This window comes from Typha latifolia, chromosome 8, assembly GCF_019914945.1.
Source record: "Typha latifolia isolate L0001 chromosome 8, TyphaL0001v2, whole genome shotgun sequence".
NCBI lineage: Eukaryota > Viridiplantae > Streptophyta > Magnoliopsida > Poales > Typhaceae > Typha > Typha latifolia.
The window spans coordinates 6,949,737-6,973,023 of NC_133093.1; the positions used below are offsets into that span (position 1 = coordinate 6,949,737).

General features: G+C 38.4%; 2 protein-coding genes across 2 annotated transcripts; both read right to left on the reverse strand.

The window, feature by feature from the left end:
• Positions 1-722: 722 nt before the first annotated feature.
• Positions 723-2,308, reverse strand: LOC140794200 (UPF0481 protein At3g47200-like). The gene has a single exon (XM_073146117.1). The coding sequence runs from the start codon at positions 2,293-2,295 to the stop codon at positions 880-882; it is 1,416 nt and encodes a 471-aa protein (XP_073002218.1). The 5' UTR covers positions 2,296-2,308; the 3' UTR covers positions 723-879.
• An 8,700-nt stretch (positions 2,309-11,008) lies between these two features.
• Positions 11,009-14,851, reverse strand: LOC140794272 (uncharacterized). The gene is made up of 5 exons (XM_073146228.1): positions 14,419-14,851; positions 12,589-12,674; positions 12,195-12,497; positions 11,935-12,018; positions 11,009-11,686 (listed from the first exon to the last, which is right to left on the reverse strand). The coding sequence occupies exons 1-5, from the start codon at positions 14,821-14,823 to the stop codon at positions 11,269-11,271; spliced, it is 1,296 nt and encodes a 431-aa protein (XP_073002329.1). The 5' UTR covers positions 14,824-14,851; the 3' UTR covers positions 11,009-11,268.
• Positions 14,852-23,287: the final 8,436 nt, after the last annotated feature.

The following is a 23,287-nucleotide window of genomic DNA, read 5'->3' on the forward strand; positions in this document are numbered from 1 at the left end:
TTTCTATGATCCAGAATGATGAGAAATGAATGAACACTGAATTGATACAGACTTAAATCTTTTCAGAACGTAGCTACTCTGCTCAAAGCTACACTCAGAAATTAATTTTGAGCCTAGGTATTTTTCTTTTTCTTTTAGAATTGACAAATTTAATTTTGAGCCGAGCTCAAGTTGAACTCAAGCTGCCCTATTATTTTGACACTTGCTAACATAGCGAGACCCGGTTGGTTTTAGAGTTCTGAAAACCCAAGTGTAAGAGATGAGAGTTGCCTTTAGTTCTCTGGCTGTTCATCTCATCACTACCCTGATATGGCTACAAGCTCACAGTGCTGTTAGCATATTCTAGATCTCTCAGGGAAAAAGAAATAAGGCATTTTAATTTTTATGTATTATATATGAAAATTCTGTATTTGAGAAGGATAGAATGATTGTGTTCTATTTCTTGCGGTTATAGTGTCAGGTTAAAATGTATGTAACGTTGGAATGTGGCAATGTGGTAATGTGGGAAAGACAAAGGTGGAATTGCAAATAGTTCTTAAGTTCTGTTGGAATCTCAAAATTTAGGTGTGTAGAGACTTCCCAAAAATACTAAAAGAAAAAAAAAAGAGAGCAGAAGACTTGATAAAATATATATATATATATATATACATAGAAAGATGAAACACGTAAAACCCGATAGAGAAAACATTTCACACATCAACTGTTAATGCATTTGGATTTCACCGTTTTCAAAGCAGACCTTATTGATAATAAGAGAAGAAATCAAACGACATGCAGTGCAGTGTAGAACATCAAGCATACCTTACATGAGCATTTGAATTAAAACAACAATAAATAATAACTCCTGACAGCACTTCAACAACAACAATTTAGGGTTGGTTATCCATGGATTGGAGCATAATAGCCGAGCATAGTATATATTGTTTGTATGAGGGTGAGGATGAAGAGAAGAGTTGCACCGATTACCGAGACTGTTATCCATGGATTGAGGCAGTAGTGAAGCTTGAACTCGCCATAATATTTACTAAGCTGGTTTTCATGGTGGCCCATCACTGTCGAGTACAAGGAAAATAGATCATCCGGCATCTGAGCACCTTCAATCTCATCACTCAAACCCTCAAAGAAACGAACCACTTCGATGTCTGTTTTCTGTGTCTTTGCCAAAATACCCCTTCTGCGGAGCAGCTTCGCATCCTTTTCGCTCTGCAGAATACGTGCCATACACGCCGAGTAGGCCGTGACACAGAGTCCACAGTTTAGATAATTGTTCTCAAAGGCGATAAGGTTATGGAAGATAGAAGTGCTGTAGTCATGGATATGCAGAGTTGGGATCTCCATTGCAGCCCATATGTTAAATGCTCCATGTTTGAACGTAATATCAAGAAAGCTACCAGATCCCTTCTTTGTGAACTCCGTCGCAGACTCTTGTAGTTCAGTTGCGCTAGGAATATGTAACGTCGGCTCCTTTTTCATAGCTATTAGCGATGAATTCTGCAGTTTATACTTCCCGTTTGGAACGCGAGACCAGTGGAAAAGCTCTAACAGGTGATGGAACCGTGGAAAGCAACGATTTTGGATGTCCCGGTTCCGCTGAGGATAAAGATCATCGAAGAACGAGAGTGCAATTTTTTCGATTGAGCCTTGAATGAAGTTCTTAGCATTGGTGCTATCTACTATTATTCTCTTGATTGCAAAGAAAGGAATCTGGTTTTCTAGCCTAAGCAAGTCGATCTTGATTAGCTTTGCATTTGAACTTACATCCATAGACAAGCGCATAAACTCATGTGCCACGTATCCTGGTCCGCTACTCTGACGCAGCTTGTTAATCACGAATAATATGAAACAGCTATCCACCAGCAACATCTCTAGAAAGCTTTCGCTGTCCATTTCGGATGCCCCATCAGAGTAGTAGCCACGGGCCAGAGGTTCCCTCGACTTCATGAACCTCAAATACTCTTCAGTTTTGAGTTTGTAGCATTGCACCATATATCTTACAAACTGCCATTTGTAATCATCCGTGATGATTCGATCATTGTTGCCGCGGTGGTATGGTCCGATGGCCACCGCCCTCACTTGATGCAGCTCTTTATCATGTCCTTTGCTGTTGAGCTTAAATATGTTAGGGCCTCGTTCAGGATGGAGTGCCCGTGCTAGCTTCAAAGCAACCGTATCAGTCCCAGATTCAAGATCCTTCTGTTCTACTTTCTCCTTCACTCTTTTTAAGCATTCCTCTGATATTTCTTCCGTGCTTACACTCGAAGATTGGAAATTGGCATCTATTATCTCAGACTCCATGCTTGCTTCTCTCTCTTCTTCAATCTTTTCTCTCCACGAATCGTCAAGTGGAAGATTCGGGCTAACAAAAACTTTGATGGAAGAGATGGAGTCACTTCGCTTGCAATCCATTAGAGCCTCAGAGTAGGAACAGTTGAGTTGATATTTGATTTATATCCTTGAATTTCTTTTTTCCGTGGCTTGTTCTATTTTGGGTTTTCTGGGACAATGTGTGGGTTGAATTCTTTATTTGGCTACATTGTCTCGAGATTTTCAATATTAATTAGCATCTTTGTGCCAGTGGAAATTTGTATTACCCATATTACCCCTCTCCTCAGACCACTGCTACCAACTATTATCACCACCGTTACAACAATGGCTATTGTAATGTTTACATAATTGACAATATATTTTAAAATATTAAACTTAAAATATAAAAAATATGTAAAAATATCTAAAGGCATATGCACAAGTTGTCACGAGGGTTGACAATGCACAAGTTGTCACGAGGGTTGACAAAGAAAATCAAAGCAAAAAGTGAAGAGAATTACAGTGAAAGACAAGTTTTCTTGAATCTGTTCAGAACACATTCACATGGCATTTGTAAGGTGTTGGAACACGTTAAGAACATTCTCAAATGTAGAGATCATATTTTGAGAGTTGCAGGCATTTGCAGTGATGTTCAAATACAGATGAAACATGTTAGAAATTTTAGATTTTAAGTCATCGCATTCGAACACGAATCAACCACATTCAAACACTATCGTAAATCATTATCTAGTTATAGGATTTCGTGAAATCTATTTAGAGATCTTTGTGCCTTATTTCTAAGAGGTATTTAAGAGATTTCAATCTAACCCCAAGAAGTCTATCATCTCTTTCGATAATCTTTTAGATGCTATTGGAGATTACCTACCGACTTTAGATGGAATCTACTGAATTGCTTTTAACTCAATGCATCTCTGAAAAAACTACATCTTGAGGGTCACTAAGACTAAAAGAGCAACCTCAAAGATTACTAAGGTTTATAAACCTATCACGAGAAGTAATGTATCGTGCGGTCTAGCCAGTAAGGTTTTACAGATTGAGTTCTAGAGATCGACGGTGATCTCTAAGCTTCTTATAACTATCAGAAGTACTAGTGATTAGATTCAATCCGTGTTTAGATTATCTAGTTTGGTTTTTTTCCACGTAATTTTTATGTCTGTGATTGTCTTTTCATGCTTTATTTTTTGTATTTATTTATTGATAGCATATATTAGATCATCTTCTAGGGCATTCATATTATTATTTAAAATTTTCAATTGGTATCATAGAATACCTAAAGGTTCATGTTTTTTAATTAATATTATAACATGTGTCTCTTACCTTAGAGAGAAATCCTTTAGGATATAGATTTTTATATAGGACAATCATTTTTATTTCCATTAGACCTCCCATACTAGATAGAGCAAACTATGCTTATTAGAAGACTGGAATGCATGAATATTTTAAATTTATAGATGAAAACAGTTAGTTGTCTATAGTGAATAATTGGACTCCTTCTACTTGTAAAGTTGAAAATAAAACTATCGAAAAACTAGCCAATATATGGAACAAAGTTGATTACGAGAAAATTGGTTGGAATAGTAAGACAACGGATGTTATTTTCAATTGTGTACGAACCGGCTTGATTCGATCCGAAACGGCTTTGGACTAGATTGTGAACATAACTTTTGAAGGAAACTGAGGATAATCTAACCGTTGGATCTTCCTGAATTTTGAATATGTTGTCGCCGTTGAAAAGAGCTTTCCAACAATAAATCCAAGATCATAGGGTTTGGATAGCTAGATCTTGAGATATCGCCCGATCAGTGGCCAAAGGTCAGATAAACCCTAGCTCGATAGCCTTTCAATAGCTAGATGGGTGCTAGATTAATTTCTTGGTATGAAGGGAGAGAAATTGTTATAAAAGAGGGGGATTAAGAGTTAGAGGAAGCCGGCCAAAGACTTGGGCAGTGGAAGGAAGTGAGACAGGGTGTTAATGGCTAAAGTAAGAAGAAGAGATAAAGGCACAATTTCATTTTCAATAATCAAATTATACTCTAACTAGGGTTTCATCCGCATATTTATAGAAGCCCACCCTAGGGACCTAAACAACTAACATAAAATCCTAACAAACTAACTAAACCAGTCTTTCTTATCTTCTCGAATTAACCCTTTATTTTTCTATAGATAGATTCTGAATCTGAAGAAGTCATGAATATCAAAGTTGTAGATCTAGAAGTCGGCGATCTTATTCAACTAGTTTGATATTATTCGGATATCTGTAAAATATTCTATGAATATTTTTTTAAAACTACATAGAGTTGGATTTAGCTAATTAAATAAAATCCTAACCTACTAAGGCTCTAACTAAACCAAATAATCAAATAAGATAATTAGACTTAACCCATTGAGCCTAAAGTCCCCATGATGTGACCCGATCTGACCCAGATCACATCATTCTCTCGATAAATTTTGTCAAATTTCTACTTCTAAAGTAGCCAATGATGCATGCGGATATCCTTGAGATTACTCATGAGGGGATGTCTGCTATAAGGCTGTCCGACAAGCTTTGAAACCCTCCGCATGGAGGAGAATGAATCTTTTGACGTGTTTTGTGTAAAGCTTAGTAATATTGTAAACTCGAGTTTTAATTTAGGAGAAAAAATTCCTAAATACAGAATTGTTATTAAAATTCTTAGGTCCTTACCTAAAAGATTTCAAGCCAAAGTTGCTATTATTGAATAATGTAAGGACATTGATTTTATGAAAGTTGAGTAACTTGTGGGCAATTTATAAACCTTGGAGTCTTCTCTATTTAAACCTTAAAGTCTAAAGGCTTAGCCTTGAGAACTATTAGAGATAAAGATGTGGAGTCCGACAAACAACCTAAGCAAGGCCCTAAAATGTAGAAATTTGGCTCAAATTTAGATTTGCCATGCCTGAGCATTCAAACGGGCCCTTGGGGCGTTCAAATGCATTTTCCCAAGAGGATCTGCACTCTGTAGGTATTTGAACAGCCCCACAAGCATTCGAATGCCCTCCTACACTCTAGATTAGAGTTCTACTGGCGTTCGAATGGGCCTCGTTGGTGTTCGAACGCCAGGCAAAATTTTTAGCACCTTTAGTCAGCCCTATAAATTGTAATGTTTGGGTTTTAGGGTTTGGTGTGGGCATTTTTGCATGAGGGAAATATTGGGGAGGAGAGTGACCATTGTTTAGAGTTGAAAACTCTTTGTATTTGGTGATTTGCATAGTTAATTGAAGATTGCTTCGCCCGTGAACATAGGAATATCACCGAACCACGTAAATTTTGTCTCTTTCCATTTTCTCTTTGTGATTTGCATTTATTTGGAGTTTCTATATGTGATTAACTTGGGTATTAGAAGATCTCTACAACTGGCACCTTGAAATTGAAGTTCTCATATTGGTATTGATATTAGCTTTGCTAATATTTAATTTACCCAAATCTATTGCTATCACATTCGTATTATTTGGGGGAATTGGAAATTGCTTCCGCTAGCATCCACCAAATTGGCATTTAGCGCAACAAATTGGTATCATAGCCAAAGGTTCAAATCTAGGGTTTTGGATTTTGGATAACATTGAATTTGGCGATAGCATTGATTTGCAAATATATCGGGATCATCCAAATTAGGGAAAATTATTTCAAATGCAAAGTTTGAAGTAGAGAAATCTAATGGAATCAATAGTTTTGGGAAGTGACAATGTGAAGTAATAGACATCTTGTTTCAACAAGAACGAGACATTACGTTGGAGAAAGGACTAAAGAAATCACAGATAAGGATTGGGAGAAAATGAACTAGCAAGCTTGCAACACCATTTGGCTTTATTTAGCAAAGGATCAAAAGTATTTTATGATGAAGGAGAGCTTGGCGAAGAGCTTATCAAAGAAATTGGAAGATAAGTTTATAACTAAGAGCATTGAGAATAGGCTCTATTTGAAAATATTTTTTCGATTTCAGTACAAGGTTGGAATGCTTATGGCCAATCATTTGAAATTTGGATGCGAAAATATTGGATGAAGACAAAGCTTTGGTGTTATTGAATTTGTTGCGTGATGTATATGATCATTTGACTATTACCTTACTGTATGGAAAAGAATCTTTTTATTATGATGATATTGCAAATGCATTAATAAATAATGAATATCGTAAGATGGATAACTAGGTTCATAAGGGACTCTTCATCTAAAGCTTTGTGGGTGGTAGATCAAAAATTGGAAAATTTAGCAAGCAAGGTGTATTGTCTAGTAGAGACATTCCCGCTAGGGATGAATATTCATATTGTCACAACAAAGGGGATTGGAAAACGGATTGTCCGGCTTTGAATAGTAGGGATCAACAGAAGGAAAAGGCAAATGTAGTTGATCTTGAAGATGAGTTTGATAATTTTGAGTTGGATATTGCCCTTACTAGTTCATCTATACCATGTCATGCAAATGAGTAGATTTTAGATTCGAGTTGCACTTATCATATGTGTTCTCATTGAGATTGGTTTTGCACTTTTGAAGAACTAAACAACAGGATGGTTTTTATGGGTAATAAAAATATTTGTAAAATTGAAGGAATTGGCACAGTTCATTTGCAGTTACATGATGGATCAGTGAGAGAGTTGACAAGGGTTCAATATGAACCTGATTTGAAGAAGAATCTCATCTCATTGAGCGAATTGGAATCCAAAGGCTTCACAGTCACAATGAATAATGGAATTTTAAAAATTGCACTAGGTACTCGAGTTGTGATAAAAGGCCTTCGGAAAATGAATTTATATTTTTTGCAGGGCAAGACTGTGATAGGCAGACAAGGTCTATCACGATGCCTAGTACACCAAGTAAAAGCAATACCAATGAATTCGGCATCAACCAATTTATTACTGGAAATTAAATTTTGAAAAGCACTTATAGAATAAGCGACCAAGAAAGATCTCCCCCACAGCTCAATTAAAATCTCTCATAACAATCCAAGGGTGAGCCAAGATATTTAAAATGCTCAACTCATGCCATAGCCAGTTCCTACTCAAAGCAGTAGTACTAGAATATATAGTTGAGAGAAGGAAAGGAGTCGAAGCCAGCAACAAAGAGGCCACACTAGGTTGCTTTCAGACTTAGAAGAAAGAACGAAGATATATGAGTAGTGAGTTGGGTTTCAAGTAGAATAAAAGTATCATAATTATTCATATTAATAAGATGTTGGAAAGAGGAGCATCCTTATTTTATGCGATCCTCTGCAATTCGAAGAGAGAATCTTCATTAGGAAACCATATCAATAGGGGAATAAGTCATCGACTTTCCTTCAGGTTCCACTGGAGGCTTCTGACCTTTGATTCGTCCCATGCGAGATTCAGGTTTTAAGAGGGCCGCCACATTGACAAGGGGAGGGGGCTGCGCTACACCCAACCATTGTTTAAAGGACGTGTCAAAGATGCTAGGGATCAGTCTGGGTCAAATGGCTCATTAGAGATGACCACATCCTCCTCCATAATAGGCACTTGCATAGTTTAAATGGCTTCCATAGCTATAGCCACAATGGAGGGGGGTGTCAATAGCGGAGGGGGTGTTAGAGGTGGTGGCAGATGAAAGAGGAGGTGCAGGCTGGGGAGAGAAGTCCATAGACATAAAAATATTTTGGGAGGCGAGGGGAGAGTGGTTTGCTAGAAAAGGGTAGGTGAGACTAGACGGGAGATAAGGCCAATTATAGAGATATAGAGAGACGCGACAAGAGATGAGGCCATAGGAGGAACACAGTCCACGTAGCAAGTATCCAGAGCCATGGGATCCAATTCGCCCATCGAACTGTTGGCAGGATGCTCACTCTCACATGCCAACGGGGCGTTTGAGATCATTCCATTTCCTACAACGAGATTGAGATTTGATGGGACGTGGCATGAGAATAATTACTCTCATTAAAGTCCGAAGCGGAAGGCATGGCTTGATTGATGGTAGGGCAGGAGAGAGGCACCATTATTGAGACACGAGGATCTACCACGGTAGGAGACGAGGGGCCAACCGAGGGGGCAAGTCATGTGGCATCCGTAGATTGTAGTGTCGATGGAATTTCCCCACTAACATTGTGCCCTGAGGCACTTAACTTTCTTTTGGTAGCCGACCTACCATGTGGACGACCCATGTTACACACGCGATACAAAGTGGACGGCTCCGCCTCCTGAGGAGCTTGCGTCATCGCCACCCTAACCAAGTAGGCTGCAGATTATCCTTTTTAGCAGTAGAAATGACGGTAACCTTACTATGGGCACCGTTGAATTCTCAACCGGCGGCTTGCTGCTTTTGCTAGTCACCACCTGCAATGGCATGCTAAGGTGGTGGCCTTTCCACGACTGAGGCTGGACTCTGATCCAAGGTCCAAAATGGTCTTCCCCACTCTGATCGAGCTCAAGAGCAGAACACTACGACTGCGGTACCGTGGTTAGATCGCCACCATGTAGGCTCCTGACCTAGCCGCCGTTAGGACAAGCTAGCAAAGAGAAATTCGATGACCAATATTGTCGCACTTAAAACACATAGTATAGACACCTTGCAACCTCTCTAGTAAAGACTCGGAGGAAGGAGAGGCTCCCTTCATTTCCTACATCATGCAGGCACTCTTGAACAGGTAAGCCTATGATGAAGGGACTATCGCAGCAAAATAATTAGGCTGGCTAGGCACAACCATAGTAGTGGGTTCTGTGGATGGATCCACTGGGTGAGGGGGAGGGGTAGGGTCTGGCGCTAGTTGTTTAAACATCGTCATGGAGGCAAGAGGAGAGGGTGGAGCATAGGAGAGCTCATCCGAAAAACTTTGGTCTTATCAATTATTCCATAACAAGTAAATCTCTATTTTTTCTATTCTTTTTATTGTATTAGATGGGTCAACTCATTTAATATAGGAACAGCTCTGTATTCGAACCAAACTCCATTACGCGTCGTGTTGTTGAAAATTTTCATGCTTATTTTTTTCTTAGAAGGAGGCCCGAGACCAAATTAATTTTGCAAACTGCACTCTTTTTTTGCAACCAAAAAAGCTGCCATATTTGTTATATCGTAATGAACACTATACTCTTTTCTTTGTACTTCCAATTCTTCTTTTGGTTTGGCTAACCAACTTTTTGTGGTGAACAATAATTCTCTCTTTAATCATATAAGGTTTAGTAAATAATTACAATATAAACATTATAATGAGTAACATATCATCGAACTGCTTCATTAATTTTCCACCCACAATCCTGAAACCAATCTAACTGCAGAATCGATGAGGCAAGGGTGATTAATTCACCTTCAGTTTCATAGATTAAGACACCTCCTTGCCCCTCTAATTTATAGCTGCCATAACCTTTTGTAGGTTGTGACAACCTTATAAGTTTTAACTCCATTTTACGAACAATAATTTCAAGTCATCAGTTACATAACACCCATAAGAACACCTATAAATCTATTTCCTTTTCTTCTCAATTAATTTACAAGACGTACGAACTCTTACAACGTCCTTACTCTCTCTGTCTCTCTTACATTGGTGATATTATGGAACCTCTCACCATCGTCACATTCACCGGTGGAGCGATCGGCCAGATAGGTTTCTTCGTCTGGCGCTTCAGACCGATCTTTTCTATCGTTTGCCGGCTCATACGGTGCCTTCAGAACCCCCGCCGGCCACCTGCATCACCGGTCACTGCCCATTTGGTCATGGAGTCCGTGACATAGCTTAAAGACGACGTATGATTCTAGTGAACAAGATCATGATCTTGTCTCAATTCCAGAAGCCAGTTGTGTATTATTTCTCCATTTAGCTAGAAGCGAAGACTTCGTTTGCTTTGAGTTCAATAACCCCTCGAGAACAACAGATCAGGAACTCCTAACACGATTAAGTAACTAAACATCTTTTTATTTTTATTTTTTATATGTAATCAAATTTATTCTTTAAAAGAAATAAGACCATCTATTTAAATTTAAAACTTAGCCTCAAACTAAATAATGCCTAAACCATTAGAGAAGCATGAAAAGCATCTACTGGCCTCTGGTATTAATCTCAAAGGTACCAATTGCATGTCCGCTTTTGTTCAGAAATATTATCATATGCAGTATCATTTTCCAAACTTGATAACGCCCAAACAATCACAAAAGTAGGATGGATGCTATAAAAGTAGTGTATATGGATACGGATACGATATAATATAAACATGTTGATATAATAAATCTTAAAAAATATGAATACAATATCCCTAGAATATATGGCTCTTTCTCTCTGTACTTTTATTTTATTAATAGAGGAAATATATATTATTGTTGTGTATGATAGTTTATATAAGGAGACCTTCAATTTTTATCCACTAAAGAAACTATCATTTGTAACTAGGAACTACCATGTTACCAAGTGTATTACTAATATGTAAGATAAACAAAAAAAAATTAAGCTATAAATGAAAAGAACTTGATCATTGTTATTTGATTTCACAATATAGATCACCAAATAAAAGAAAATATTTTCACCAAGAGAAACCTCTTAGATTCAATAAGAAATCAAAGATAAACAGTTTTAACTCATATTGATAGGAAATGTTAAGTATCCAATGAGTATCTAAGAGATATCTGAAAAATATACACAACATTAATTTTATTTTTAAACATTTGGATATTTTAAGGAAGTATCCAAATATTCAAAGAGTAGCATACTCAATACGATATCTGATATTAATATGACCAGAATATAAGTATCTCTGTTTCCTCATTCAATTCAAATGATATACCTAAATGAGCATAAAGCTCTGAAAAATATGTTCTCAAAAGTATAACAGCTTCAAAATGCATGACCATAACCTTGAATGGGCGTGATGTGAAACATTTCACTCCGCATGCATCTTTATTGTGTTTCTTCATATTATGGCAGTTGGAAGAAGTTACATCTATGAAATGAGTATCTCTTTACTGTAATCAAACGAAGCAATACGCAGACATGCTCATCTCAGGTGCTTATAGCAGCTATAGGCAACAGCAACTGAAGCGACGGCAGTAACCACTGCAACAGCTGCATACGTATCCTCCCGTTCCCACCGCTCAAACCATGTCGGCATTCGACAAATTTTACGAGTACTGGACTTCCCTTCACTATTTCCGGCCTTGCTTACAGAGCTGGTTTCTTTCTGCTTGATCTCTTGAGTCTCTAGCTTTGCTGTATCATTATTTTCTGGTTTTCCATTCAATGGCACAGATTGACAACAAGTGGAACTATTGGTGCCCTGACAGCACCCAGCCACTCCACCCACATCACCATTCTCAACAGTATCAGTTGCAGTTGTCTTCTCCATAGAATCATTGATCTGAAATCTAAGAATCTGAGCAGCTTTCTGGTCCTCCTCGGATAAACCCATCTGGCCTCTGTAGTTTTAATAAGCAAATTTAAATTATTCAATATCAAAAGCATGAATAGTTTGTTACAGTTTGCATAAAGAATGATTTTTTTTTGTTCGAACTTCATAACTTAATGTACCTACGTAATAATCATAAGTAGCACCATGATGACACATCAAGGCATCGTGTAACATACTTAGTATGTTACAATTTGAACTTAGTATGCCTACTTGTGAGAAAAGAAAAGAACTGCTATAAATACAGACAAAGAATACCTCCAAATACGATCTACAATCTTGCCTTTTCCTATGTGCTGCTCAAGCAGGTCATTTACATCATCTGGAGCTACATATCCATACCTGAACAAGAAAATAGCACAACAGAAATTAAGAACTTGTGAATGGTGCAGTCGAAGTCAAACCGAGTATTCCTTCACAAGAGAACTCTGAAATCCAAGTGAGAAATAAGACATAAAAATGAGGATAATGCACCCTACAGAAAAGAAAAACTCATAATGCAGTTAAGTTCATCTTACCAATGACCAGTCACTTCTCCATTGATGTTGCTGAATATAATGACATTTCCAGCATATTTATGGCCACCAATGTGTGAACAGGAGCCAATAGACACTTGACCCTGTAGACCACATGCATTTATCTCTTCTTGAAACTTTTCTATGAGAACAGGGCCACAAAAACCACATCTCTTATCACGACTTCCATGGGCACACACAAAGATATATGATCCTGACAGAGTTTCAGCTACTCCTAGAAGCCATTTGCTGTCTTTCACAAGCACTTCTTCGACAAAATTATCAACATCAAGATGTGTTAACCTCCTATGAACAATGACAAAATAGAGTATTACTTCTAAAGAAAGAACTCCCAAATTTTCTCCATCAGTGAAAATCTTTTGACTGGCTATTTCACCTGTACTTGATCATGTCTGGGAAGATCAGAACATCTGCATCAGATGAATCAGTGCCATCCTCTCCTTCGCATATTGTCAAACGAGCCTGAAAGTACAACCCACGAAAATGCTTTAGAAGAGATTCAGTACTAATTAATGAAATAAGAAATTATCTTGGTGCTTTCTGAAAAGTGCCAATATCTTTCTATGGCCTAGTTAATGAACAACTGGAACATGAAAAGAATGAAAGAAAAACAAAAGTATGGATACAATGCCAGTCCAAGGGAAAGGGATATGGTAAGAGGGTTTAAATGGAAAAGTTGAAGTTCAGAAATTGTCAGATTAATGACATTAATCACAAACATAGAGTCAGCAAGATGTATATATTTGTACGATTGATCAAAAATACACAGCACAGTTACTTCTAAGCAAGTAGTTCAAGCTCCATCAATTTGCTGACTAACAAAACACATATATAGGCTGACAAATATTCTTACTCTGATAAATTCTGGAAGATAGAGAATCTCCTAGACAATACATGGTATAATGCTACGAATAAAGACCTTCAGAAATAAATCCTGACAAGGCATTATAGGACAGACCGAGGCTAGTAAACCTGATTATGATATATAAGAGGTAGATGGAGGCTAAAGCAAAAAGTGTTGGATTGTCTTTAAAGGTAAAAGGTCATGGAGATGTAGATAGCAAACACTTTTAATGCAGTGACTGTCACCTTTATCGATAAAGCGGATGCACATTTTATAGAAAAGAGGCAAAAGGAGCTCAAATTGCAGAGCCTTGCTAACAGATAATTCTTGGCCATATGTTGTATTACAATTACTTTTAAGAAATAGAAATAAGTGAAAGAGAGCATTCCAGCACATTGTTCTCCTGCAAAAAATGCAGGAGGGAGAGACAGCAACCTGCACACATCATTATTCCCATTATTGAACAGGTTGCATATAATATTCACACGAGTGATGACACAGGACAATGCTTAGAAGACTTGGCATCAAGGAAATGACACCCTCAAGAAAAGTGAGCAACTATTAATTACTTCTTTCCTACCTTCAAACTAGTAGGACATTTCACATATCATTCTGCATATGTAATCACTTAAAAAAATTTAAATATCACTTCATAAAGTTAGCATTTGTTCTAGCTCAGTGAGCAAAGAATTCATTTACCATGGAAATAAGAGCACCAAGTAATACGTATCGACAATATCAGCCGTTTTGGTTTCAGATTTTTTTTTAGTATTTAAATTCTAAAAAATGATATAAAACATGGAAAACTCCTAAAACTTCAGAAAAATGATAAAGATAAGAAATTTAGATTTTCTGATAACTCCAACTTTAAACTTCCGTTTAATTGTAAACTTCGACTGCCAACAATTGATTAATATTATAGATGGTTATGTCAGGTCCCTAGCTGGGCAATATAGTTTGCAGCCATACACGGGCAAAACTGAACATTTGTTAGTTTTAGTCTCACAAACTTGTCAATTAATGGAACTGCTGAAACATCAGACCAGACAGCTGCCACAAAAACTAGTGTCTTGAGAAGCACAAAAATCATTAAAATAAGAAATGGAGAAAATTACTCCACTTATTAGCTGATCAGACTACTATACTTTAACTGATAAGGATAGTAAAAATGGAGCACCCATTCATATTTATGATATAAAAACTCATCGTAAAACAAACCCATTTCAACCATCAAATCGATAACCCAGTTGGTATCTAATTATACTTCAAAACTCAATAAAGCGAAATAAATCGAAAAACACATCCAGGATGCACAGACCCTGATATGAGAAGAACTCAACAAGCCCAAATCTTGATTCATACCTTTCTCCTCATGTCCCCCTTCCGGGCCTTGATCGCCGCCGCAAGGGTCCTCGGAAGGATCTCCGATTCCGCCGCCTCGACGTTGCGAGGCCACGTCTCGGGCGACTTGTAGCAGAGGAAAACGTGGCGGTCGTACGCTTGTACCGTCCCCACCACCGCCTCACGCCGGAACTCCGGCCTCCCGAACCCGACTACCAAGTCCTCCCCTCCGGCGCCGGCGATGTCGGCAGGAGAGGATTGTTTGGTGGATTCCATAGAAGCGAGAGGAGAAGGAGAGGTAGTGGAAAAGGAGGAGAGAGGAATTGAGGCGGAGCGAATCGAGGTGGGCAGTAGAGAAGAGGGGAGATGGTGCTGGGAAACGAGGCGAAGAAACGATAGGAGAAACGGATGTTCGAATAGCTTCATGTCATAGAAGGCGACTGACTCATAGTTGAGTGACTTTTTTGGTTGCTCGTTGGAATTTTTGAAGAATATAATGCTTTCTGATCTTTCTTTTTTTTTCACTTTTCCCTACGCCACGTGTCATATCATAACTAGTAGGTCGAAAGTGTTGACCCTAGGACAAATACTAGTCCAATTCTAGAACCCTGCTCCTATTGGCTGGTATTCAATCAATATCTATTTGGGGCTTTTACATAATAGCCACTAAAAACTTTCAAAATATATTAGCTACTACATTCTTCAAATTTCATAATTGTCAACATAATTATTAAACTCTTTTAAAACATATTTTGATTGATTTAATCTAACTGATCATTATTAAAACCAAATTTAGATTCATAAAAATATTATTTTATCCTTGTATAAATTACTTAAATTGATGGATATCTAATGTTATCAATATGATAATAAAAAAGAGATAAAATTGCAAACCCGAATAAGAAAAAAGCGATAAAGCGCTCCTTCTGCTCCCCCATCTCCCCTTGTTGTTCCTATTCCGTCTTTTGAGCCCTCGTCCCAGACCCACCAGCTCCCCCTTGCTCATCGGATCCCCCAAAGGTGACCTTGCCTATGCTAGTGCTCGCTCAACTTGTTAAGATTGATGTTGCTACCCCTTCCCTATGGGCTCAATTGTTCAAAAGCAATCGCATGGTGTAGGAATTGAAGGGAGCCTCTCCTTCCTTTGGCTCTCTTTTGGAAAGGGTGCTAGGGGTCTCGTTTGGCTCCGTCACTATCAAGTCAGAGCATTTGGCGGCTAGCCACGAGGAATAGAGGTATAGCCTCATCAATAAGTTTCTCAGTTGTTTTCCTGGAGTCCAAGAAGAGATGGGCTCCCCTAGGCAGCCTTTAGGTTATAGACATGGCAGCGAATTTTTTCACCTTCAAATTTTTGGACGAAGAGGACATGACAAGGGTTCTAACGGGGTCCTTAGACCTTCTAAGAGCTTATGGTAAACCTGATACTATGGCAGCATTCTAGCCCCTTCAGGAGAACATCACCTGGTCCTAATGATTTGGGTCTAAATCATTGGTGTGCCTTTTAACTCCATCACCAACAACCTCATCGTCCTCCTCGAGACCGTTGATGAGCATCACACTCCTGATCGGTTTGGAACACCGATGATTGTGGGTGAAATGTTCATCGCATTGAAAGCAAAGGCCCTTCGCTCTTCGCTCCTCCACCTGGCCAGGTGTGAGAGTTTGAACTGGGGGTCCTGTGCCTAATCTAACATCGAAAAAGGGTCTCAAAGGTGGTCGTTCTCTAGTACTAGCGTTCAAGGTGAAAGTCACCCATCTTGATTGCTCCAACTTACTTTCGCTGCCATGTTGAGAGCCTTGTGCTTTTGCTCTATTCTCACGACCTTCTCAAAAGCCTCCTCAAGAGTGGTAGGACAGAGAGCATGAACATCCGTCTGAATCTCCTCCCACAGCCCTAAAATGAATGTGCTCATCAATGTCGGTTGGGGCTAAGGTGGCTCGCAACAACTACTAACTCTTTCAAATTCTGCTTGGTACATGATGCGAACCGGGTTAGATCGGATCATATCAAGGAGAGATTAGACTTAATGGATTGAGTCTAGTTATCTTATTTGCTTATTTGGTTTAGTTAGAAGGTTAGGATTTTATTTAATTAGCTAAATTTAGTTCTGTGCAATTTTGGAAAAAAGTTCGTAGAATATTCTACAGACATCCGAATAATATCAAACTAGCTGGATAAGGAGAGAAATTAAAATAGAATTGAATCATATAGAGAAATCTGAGTTTAGCCAGTTATTATTCTCGTCCTTATCTTTTTCACATTAACCGTTGGATTGTTTTTATCTTCATAGGAGTAGATCTTAACCGTAGATCTTAACCGTAGATCTCTTTCAAGCATCCAAACCCTAGCCACCTTCTACCTCCAGCAGCCACCCTACTACACGGCCATCCATCACCACCCTTGGCCATCCACCGCCCTCCGACGATCGCCATAACATTGAAAATTACCATTCTGCCTCCCTGACCTATCTCTATTATTTTATTTTTATCTTTGCATCCCCGACCTCCGATTTAAATGAAACTAAAGCAATTAGAACTCTATCTTACGAGGCTACCTCCACCTAAATTTTTATAATCATCCTATCGACGGATCGTTCCAAATCTGGTCCATAATAGTACTCCAATACGATTGTCCTCCGAACCATCTTGCTTAATGTGACAGCAAAATCTTCATACACTGCTATCTCAAATTTGTGTGCAATCCTCCTACAAAACTTAGCCCAGTCGATAAATCCTCCACTACGAATAGCCGATCAATACCAATGCAATATCGTTCCTTAGAGGTGAAAACTTGCCATCTAGACATTTACATCCTCCGCTGTCTCTTGATAATTAAAGTGGAATCCTTAACAATTAAAGTATTATTCCACTTGAGACACCCAATTCGTCAGATCATTGCCTTAGAATTTCAGGAAGTCCAAAGCGTGCGGTTCTCCCTCTATAACATTGTCGAGATCGCACGCCCATCACCATCTCCAAAGGGGTCAACATCATCCTCTAAGTGCCAATCCTCTTCATCGATGAAGCGCACCGTGTCGCACGCCTCTCGGGTTTCACCACCGCCGATCTTGGGTTGTGTATTAGAGGTGGGAGATGATGTGTAGAAATAAGTAAAAAAGGATCATTGACATTAACATGTCATACCTGGACTTGTGGGGTATTGATTCGATGTGGTCCCATCATTTGTCCTTCTTGAGGCACCAATCTTCATCGAGAAGATGACGAAACCGATCGGTTCATGACATTTTCTTTTAAAGCATTATGATTATTATGTATTGTGTCCACCATATGCAACAATGTTTGGAACATGCCTCTAAGTTCATCTGCCAAGCCCATATTCACACCCATGGATGTTGGTTGACTCGGTCCAGCCGTAGTCGCCCCAAAGGAATCGGACCTCACGATTAGGGTGATCATGGATTGAATCTTCCCTTGTCGGTGTGTTCTTCATTAATCTCTTTGTTGATGTCATCTTCCTTGTTTCCACCATTAATGAAGGTTTGAGGTTCGCCTGCCTTTGATACCAAATGACATCCAAAGCCCTATTTTTGGGCGTTCGAACACAAGATGGATAAGTTGTGTCATAATAGGATTTATTTAGGGGTTTTAGATAATTGCCTAGCTTTCAAATATGTGAAAAAGCAACCAACTTGGATTATTGATTATTGGAACTTGTTTTGCATCTAGGCCTGATCCAACTTCTCCCTTCTCCTTCCTCCCCCTCAGAATCCAACCCGAGCTCTCAACTATGCCTAAGGTTAATCCTCCGTCGTTTCTCCCTCCTCACTCCAACAACTAACTATACTTGGATCATCATCCTCTAGGGCAACCGTAACATAATGGTTCTTTTTGGTTCAAGTATTTGGGTGTCCATATCTTCCCTAACCGCTTATTAATCTGTGATCATTGGGTATCTCCTCACTCGTATTAATTTGCGACCAGCAAGGTGGGAAAAAAACCAACCTCACCTAAGATGGTTGCCGCACCCTTATAAATTTAATCCTTAACACTATTCTAGTCCACCTTTTGTCTTCCTTGTGGACTCCCCTTGTTGTGTTGGATAGGATTGCTAAGTTGGCTTGATTGTTCTTCTAGGCCAAAGGTTCTAGCCAGCATGGCCTCTGTCTCATTGGTTGGGACACAGCCCACCCTAAGATTCATGGTGGGCTCCTGTTTGGGACTTGCACCTCATGCGTATTTTATTGGTTACTAAGCAGGTCCTCCTGCTTAATGGTCACTATAGCTGTTGGGTTCAACTGGTCCAAGCTAAGTAAGGTCACGTCGACCCATGGGCCACCATACTTAAAACCTAAGCATGCTTATAGTTGGAAACTAGTTATTGAACCTTGGATCTTGTCTCTTCCTTCGGACAAGTGGCCGACTTTCATAAATGTCTCCACTTCCTCGCACACTTATAGAGTTGCCAATCTTATCAAAGATCGCACCTTGAATGAAAACTTGATTACCACATGTTTTTTGGACCAAAACTTTGTGAAAAATTCCTCAAAATTTATATTCCGCTTTAGGGTGAGGATGACTATTGGATCTGGGCTCTGAAATCATTAGGCCTGACTACGACCAAGTCGGCTTACTGTTATCTCAAGCATCGTGAGCCACCCTTTATGCTATCTTATAAAGGTTGGAAGGTACTTTGGAAGATGCGTGTTCCCCCTAAAATCAAACTATCTCGGTAGAAATTATATTCAAACAGACTCCAAACCAAAATGGTACTAAGTCGGCTAGGACTGAGTTCCAATAAGGATTCCCAATTTGTGGTAGAGAGGACAAATCTAGCTCTTAGAGCATCTCTAACCGATGCTCCATATTTGGAGCCCAAAAGCTCCAAATATGAAGCCAATATGAAGCTAAGAGCTCGGTGCATTCCAACGCATCAGGCTCCCTATTTATTAAAATAATAATATAATATAGATATTTATATTATCTATTTTAAATTACTTAATAGGTTCTCTTAGTGTTATTATTGTTTAATAAAAAATTTATAACTGGGAAACTCTCATCGGGATCTTTAAAATAAGACTAATATCCAATAGTTTTCGAAGTAATTTTGAATTACTAATTTTTTAATTAAACGCATCAAAATTATATTACACGAAATAAACATCGAAATAAGCATTACATGTCATTAACTAAAATATACAAAATTATATTACACAAAAAAAGCAAAAATTAACATTTAATAATAAAAACAATAGATATTTTATGTAATTTTTATTTGATGTATTTCATATCTATTGCATTTTAATATTTAATATTTACATTAGAAAATAATTTGAGTAATTATATTTTAGGACATTGATTTTAAATAATAAAATATTATAATTATTTTATAAATAATAAAAAATTAAAACATAAATTAACTCAAAAATAATTTAATACTAGACTTATTTTAAAGGTCTCGATGAGTCCTTTCCAACGGTACTATTTTTGTTAAAAACTAATTAGTAAAACTAATTATATACTCAGTTTAACTAACTAAATTATTTAATAAAGAATACATATGAAATTAAAATTGTTAAATGCAATACTTATTGGGCACATTTGAAATTTTTAAAAACTTTTAAAAAATAGATCTAGGATCCATTTTTTTGGTGGGGCTCCAAATTTGGAGGCCCATTGTTGCTAGCTCCAAATTTGGAGCCCCATTGTTACTAACTCCAAATTTAGAGCTAGCAATAGAGCCCGGTTGGAGTTGCTTTTGTATGTTCGTCACTTGCTTGTTCGCTTAGGCTTTCTAGAATGCTTTCAATGTAATTTGGCCCATTTGGCTATAGGACCCAAACTACGAGGACATGTCCTAGCTCTTTGATAACACTTTGCTACTTAGCTCTAACCATGATATGCTCATTCTAGTAATAAGTGTCTTTCATTAGAAAATATGGGATTATCATAATAACCTTTTTTTAACTCAATGAAAGAGTTGTCTAATTTAATCTAGGAAAGAACGCTATCTCTTGTTTATGATATTTTGAGAATATGGCTCCTACGTCGATGTCCTCTTCTCCTTCCCATTTCATTCGTTAGGAACCTCCCCTCCTAGCTTCCTCAAACTCAACACTAATGGTTCAGGTCCCAATGAGCCTGGTGCAGTAGGCTGATAAGCTCTGATGCCAATTTGATAAGATACGGTATCAAAAGATACGCTCTAATACTAAATTGATAGGGTTTTGTACCAAAAGATACGTTACAAAACAATTCCTTTAAGATTTGACTTTATTGTAGAAAGCAGTCCATGCAACTGTGAAAAAATATTCGACAAATATTCTCCTGTAGTCATTAAATTACAAAACCAATTATATTAGATTCGTAACTTCCTGATCTACAACTTTTGTATCTACTCCCTTCGCAGATTCGAACTCCAACAAGGACGAAAATACGGAATAACGTGGGTGATAGTGGTGGTGATCGGTGAAATAGATGTAAGGGTTATAGATGGATATGGAGATGAAGGTTGATTGTGGATGTGATTAAGGGATATAGACGAAGGGAATGAAGTGGTCGAGATCCCAAAGAAGAGGGGTGGCTCGACAGTTGAGGGAGATTAGAAGTTAGGAGAAACCTTGCCAACGGTAGAGGTGGAAGGATGGTGAAGAGGAAGGAAGGAGATTAGGATAGATAGATGATAGAGAGGCAAGAAATCAATATTCTAATAGCATTCTGAATTTGACTGTCATCCACATATATATAGAGGCTAGCCAATAAGTCTTAAAACAATAAGTAACCTTAATTCTAGAGGATTCCTGTTGATTGCGTTCGAACGCATAAAAGACGTTCTTTGTATGTGCGAACGCGGTGCAGGCGTTCGAATGTGCCCGACCGCGTTCAAACGCGTTATTTGTATTTGCGAACCTAATGTAGGCATTTGCAAGGGCGTTCGAACGTGACTCTACCTGCATTCGAACGCGACCTACATAAATTTTATTTTATAAAAATAAACAACTAATGCAATAAGGAAAGATCCTAACTAAGTGTATCATAGGCTTCATTCTGCACTCCCTACTAGGCTCCTTGATTATAGCTGGTAATCACTGCGATCCCTACTCTTTCTCGCCTGTTGCTGAAGCCTTTGGCCTTACAGAGGCCCTAGTGTGCATTCAACTCTGATAGGTCTCTTACCTCTAGATCATGATAGACTCCCAACTCTTGGTCAACATCATCAGCAATATCCATCTAGCTCCCTAGTATATCTCCTCATCATCGACAAATGCAAACTTTGATATCTTCTTATCCTTTTTTATATGTAAACCATATCTACCACGAAGCCAACATGAACTAACTTGTAAACTCAAGTAGACATACGAGCTTTGGTATTACATTGGAAAGGTCCTGCCCTCCTCGTTGGTTTCTCTTTTGGTTGCTGACATTAGCAACACTCTTTGTAACTGTGGCTATTAATCAATGGAATCATTTCAAAAAGAACACATCATAGTACAAGAAACACACTTTTGTTTTTTTTTTTTTTGAATAGTTTTAATCTAAACTTAAGAAAGAAGCATATCTTAGTTATTTACATGTTTTTGTTAATCTTATCAACCATCTATTATTTAGAAACATTTCACAAATATTCCATCAAAAGCTAAAATAATAACAATATCAAAAGAATCAAAAGATTTTAATGTCACTCATGATATTTTAAAAATATAATGATAATTACGATATGAAAAAAAAATCAGTGATGGTTATGTAAAAAAAAACCTTATTTATTTTTAGTGAATTTTCCTTTTCTAGAAAAGTAATTATTTAGGTCGCCTCATAATGTTCTTGACAAAATGTCCCTAAAAGAGTCGGTTTCACTTCGAGTTTTTGAATTCTTTTTTGGAGTGGTTTTGGCAAGATCTTTTAGACACTAGATTTATTTTAAATCTTTAATTTTAAGGAAAATAGAATGGAAAAATAAGTTTTTGACTGTACTAAGTCTCGTGCCATTCCTTTTCACACGTATAGTTGAGTTTGAAATCTAATTACATAAGTAGTTAATTTTTGCCACATCAGCTTGCGTTTCGGCACCACAATGCCATGCATGCGAGAGGCGTGCTTAATGACACTAGCCTCTACAAGGTGGGAGGCTCAAGGAGCAGGCATAGAGACCGCTTGAGCGATTGATGGAGTCGAGCCTTGAACCATTGGATCCTACGTTGCGGGAGGTTGACCTGAATCCATAACATTACCGCTGTACTCAACGGATGTGATAGGTGTCACAGCATTGCCGTTAGTGTCGTCTTCAGGAGCCCACAAAGGATCTTCAATTCCTAGGCGACGCCCATGACAATCATAAAGTTGGACTCTTATATAAGGACCAAAATAGTCAGTGTTCTCAGCATTAGCCTTAGTCAGTCAAGGAGTCTAGCCCGCCACTAGCCCGGGCCCCCTATTGGGGTTTAGGTTCCACTGAGGCTTCTCTTCGTGCTCAGGGTAGCCGAGAAGGCTATGACCAAACCTGCCACATTTGAAGCACACCGTGGGGGTGTTATCACATGTAACTAGTCGGAAGAAAATGTTACCTGACTATCCAAACTCGGCTCCCTGCTTCAAGGGCTTAGATAGGTCAAGCTCTATACAGACCCTATCAAATCTTCTGCAAGCCTTGACCTAAGTGTAAGCAGACCTTCAGCGGGTGGCTAAAGGCAGTAGATTAGTTGTCCATAGATTAGTTAGTCAAATGGGAGACCCACAAATTGCACCCACACCAGTGCAATCTGAATCTCCTCCCTAAGGGGTCGGAAATTCGGTCTCCATGGCATAAAGTTTAGCCAAGGGCCACCCATCAGAAACGTTGACCATGTCGTCTTCATCAGAGAATATAAAGGTGAAGTGCCATGTCTATGACCTGTAGGTCCCTATTAGGAGCCTATCTTTTCTTCATTTGTTGTGT

What these genes read in the sequence shown, in the direction of transcription:
- LOC140794272 (XM_073146228.1), bottom strand. Translation starts at nt 14,823, where the DNA reads ATGAAGCTATTCGAACATCCGTTTCTCCTATCGTTTCTTCGCCTCGTT. An exon ending in AGGGGGACATGAGGAGAAAG is followed by an intron (nt 12,675 to 14,418) that starts GTATGAATCAAG and finishes TTGTACTTTCAG; the next exon opens with GCTCGTTTGACAATATGCGA. An exon ending in CCAGACATGATCAAGTACAG is followed by an intron (nt 12,498 to 12,588) that starts GTGAAATAGCCA and finishes CATTGTTCATAG; the next exon opens with GAGGTTAACACATCTTGATG.
- LOC140794200 (XM_073146117.1), bottom strand. Translation starts at nt 2,295, where the DNA reads ATGGAGTCTGAGATAATAGATGCCAATTTCCAATCTTCGAGTGTAAGC.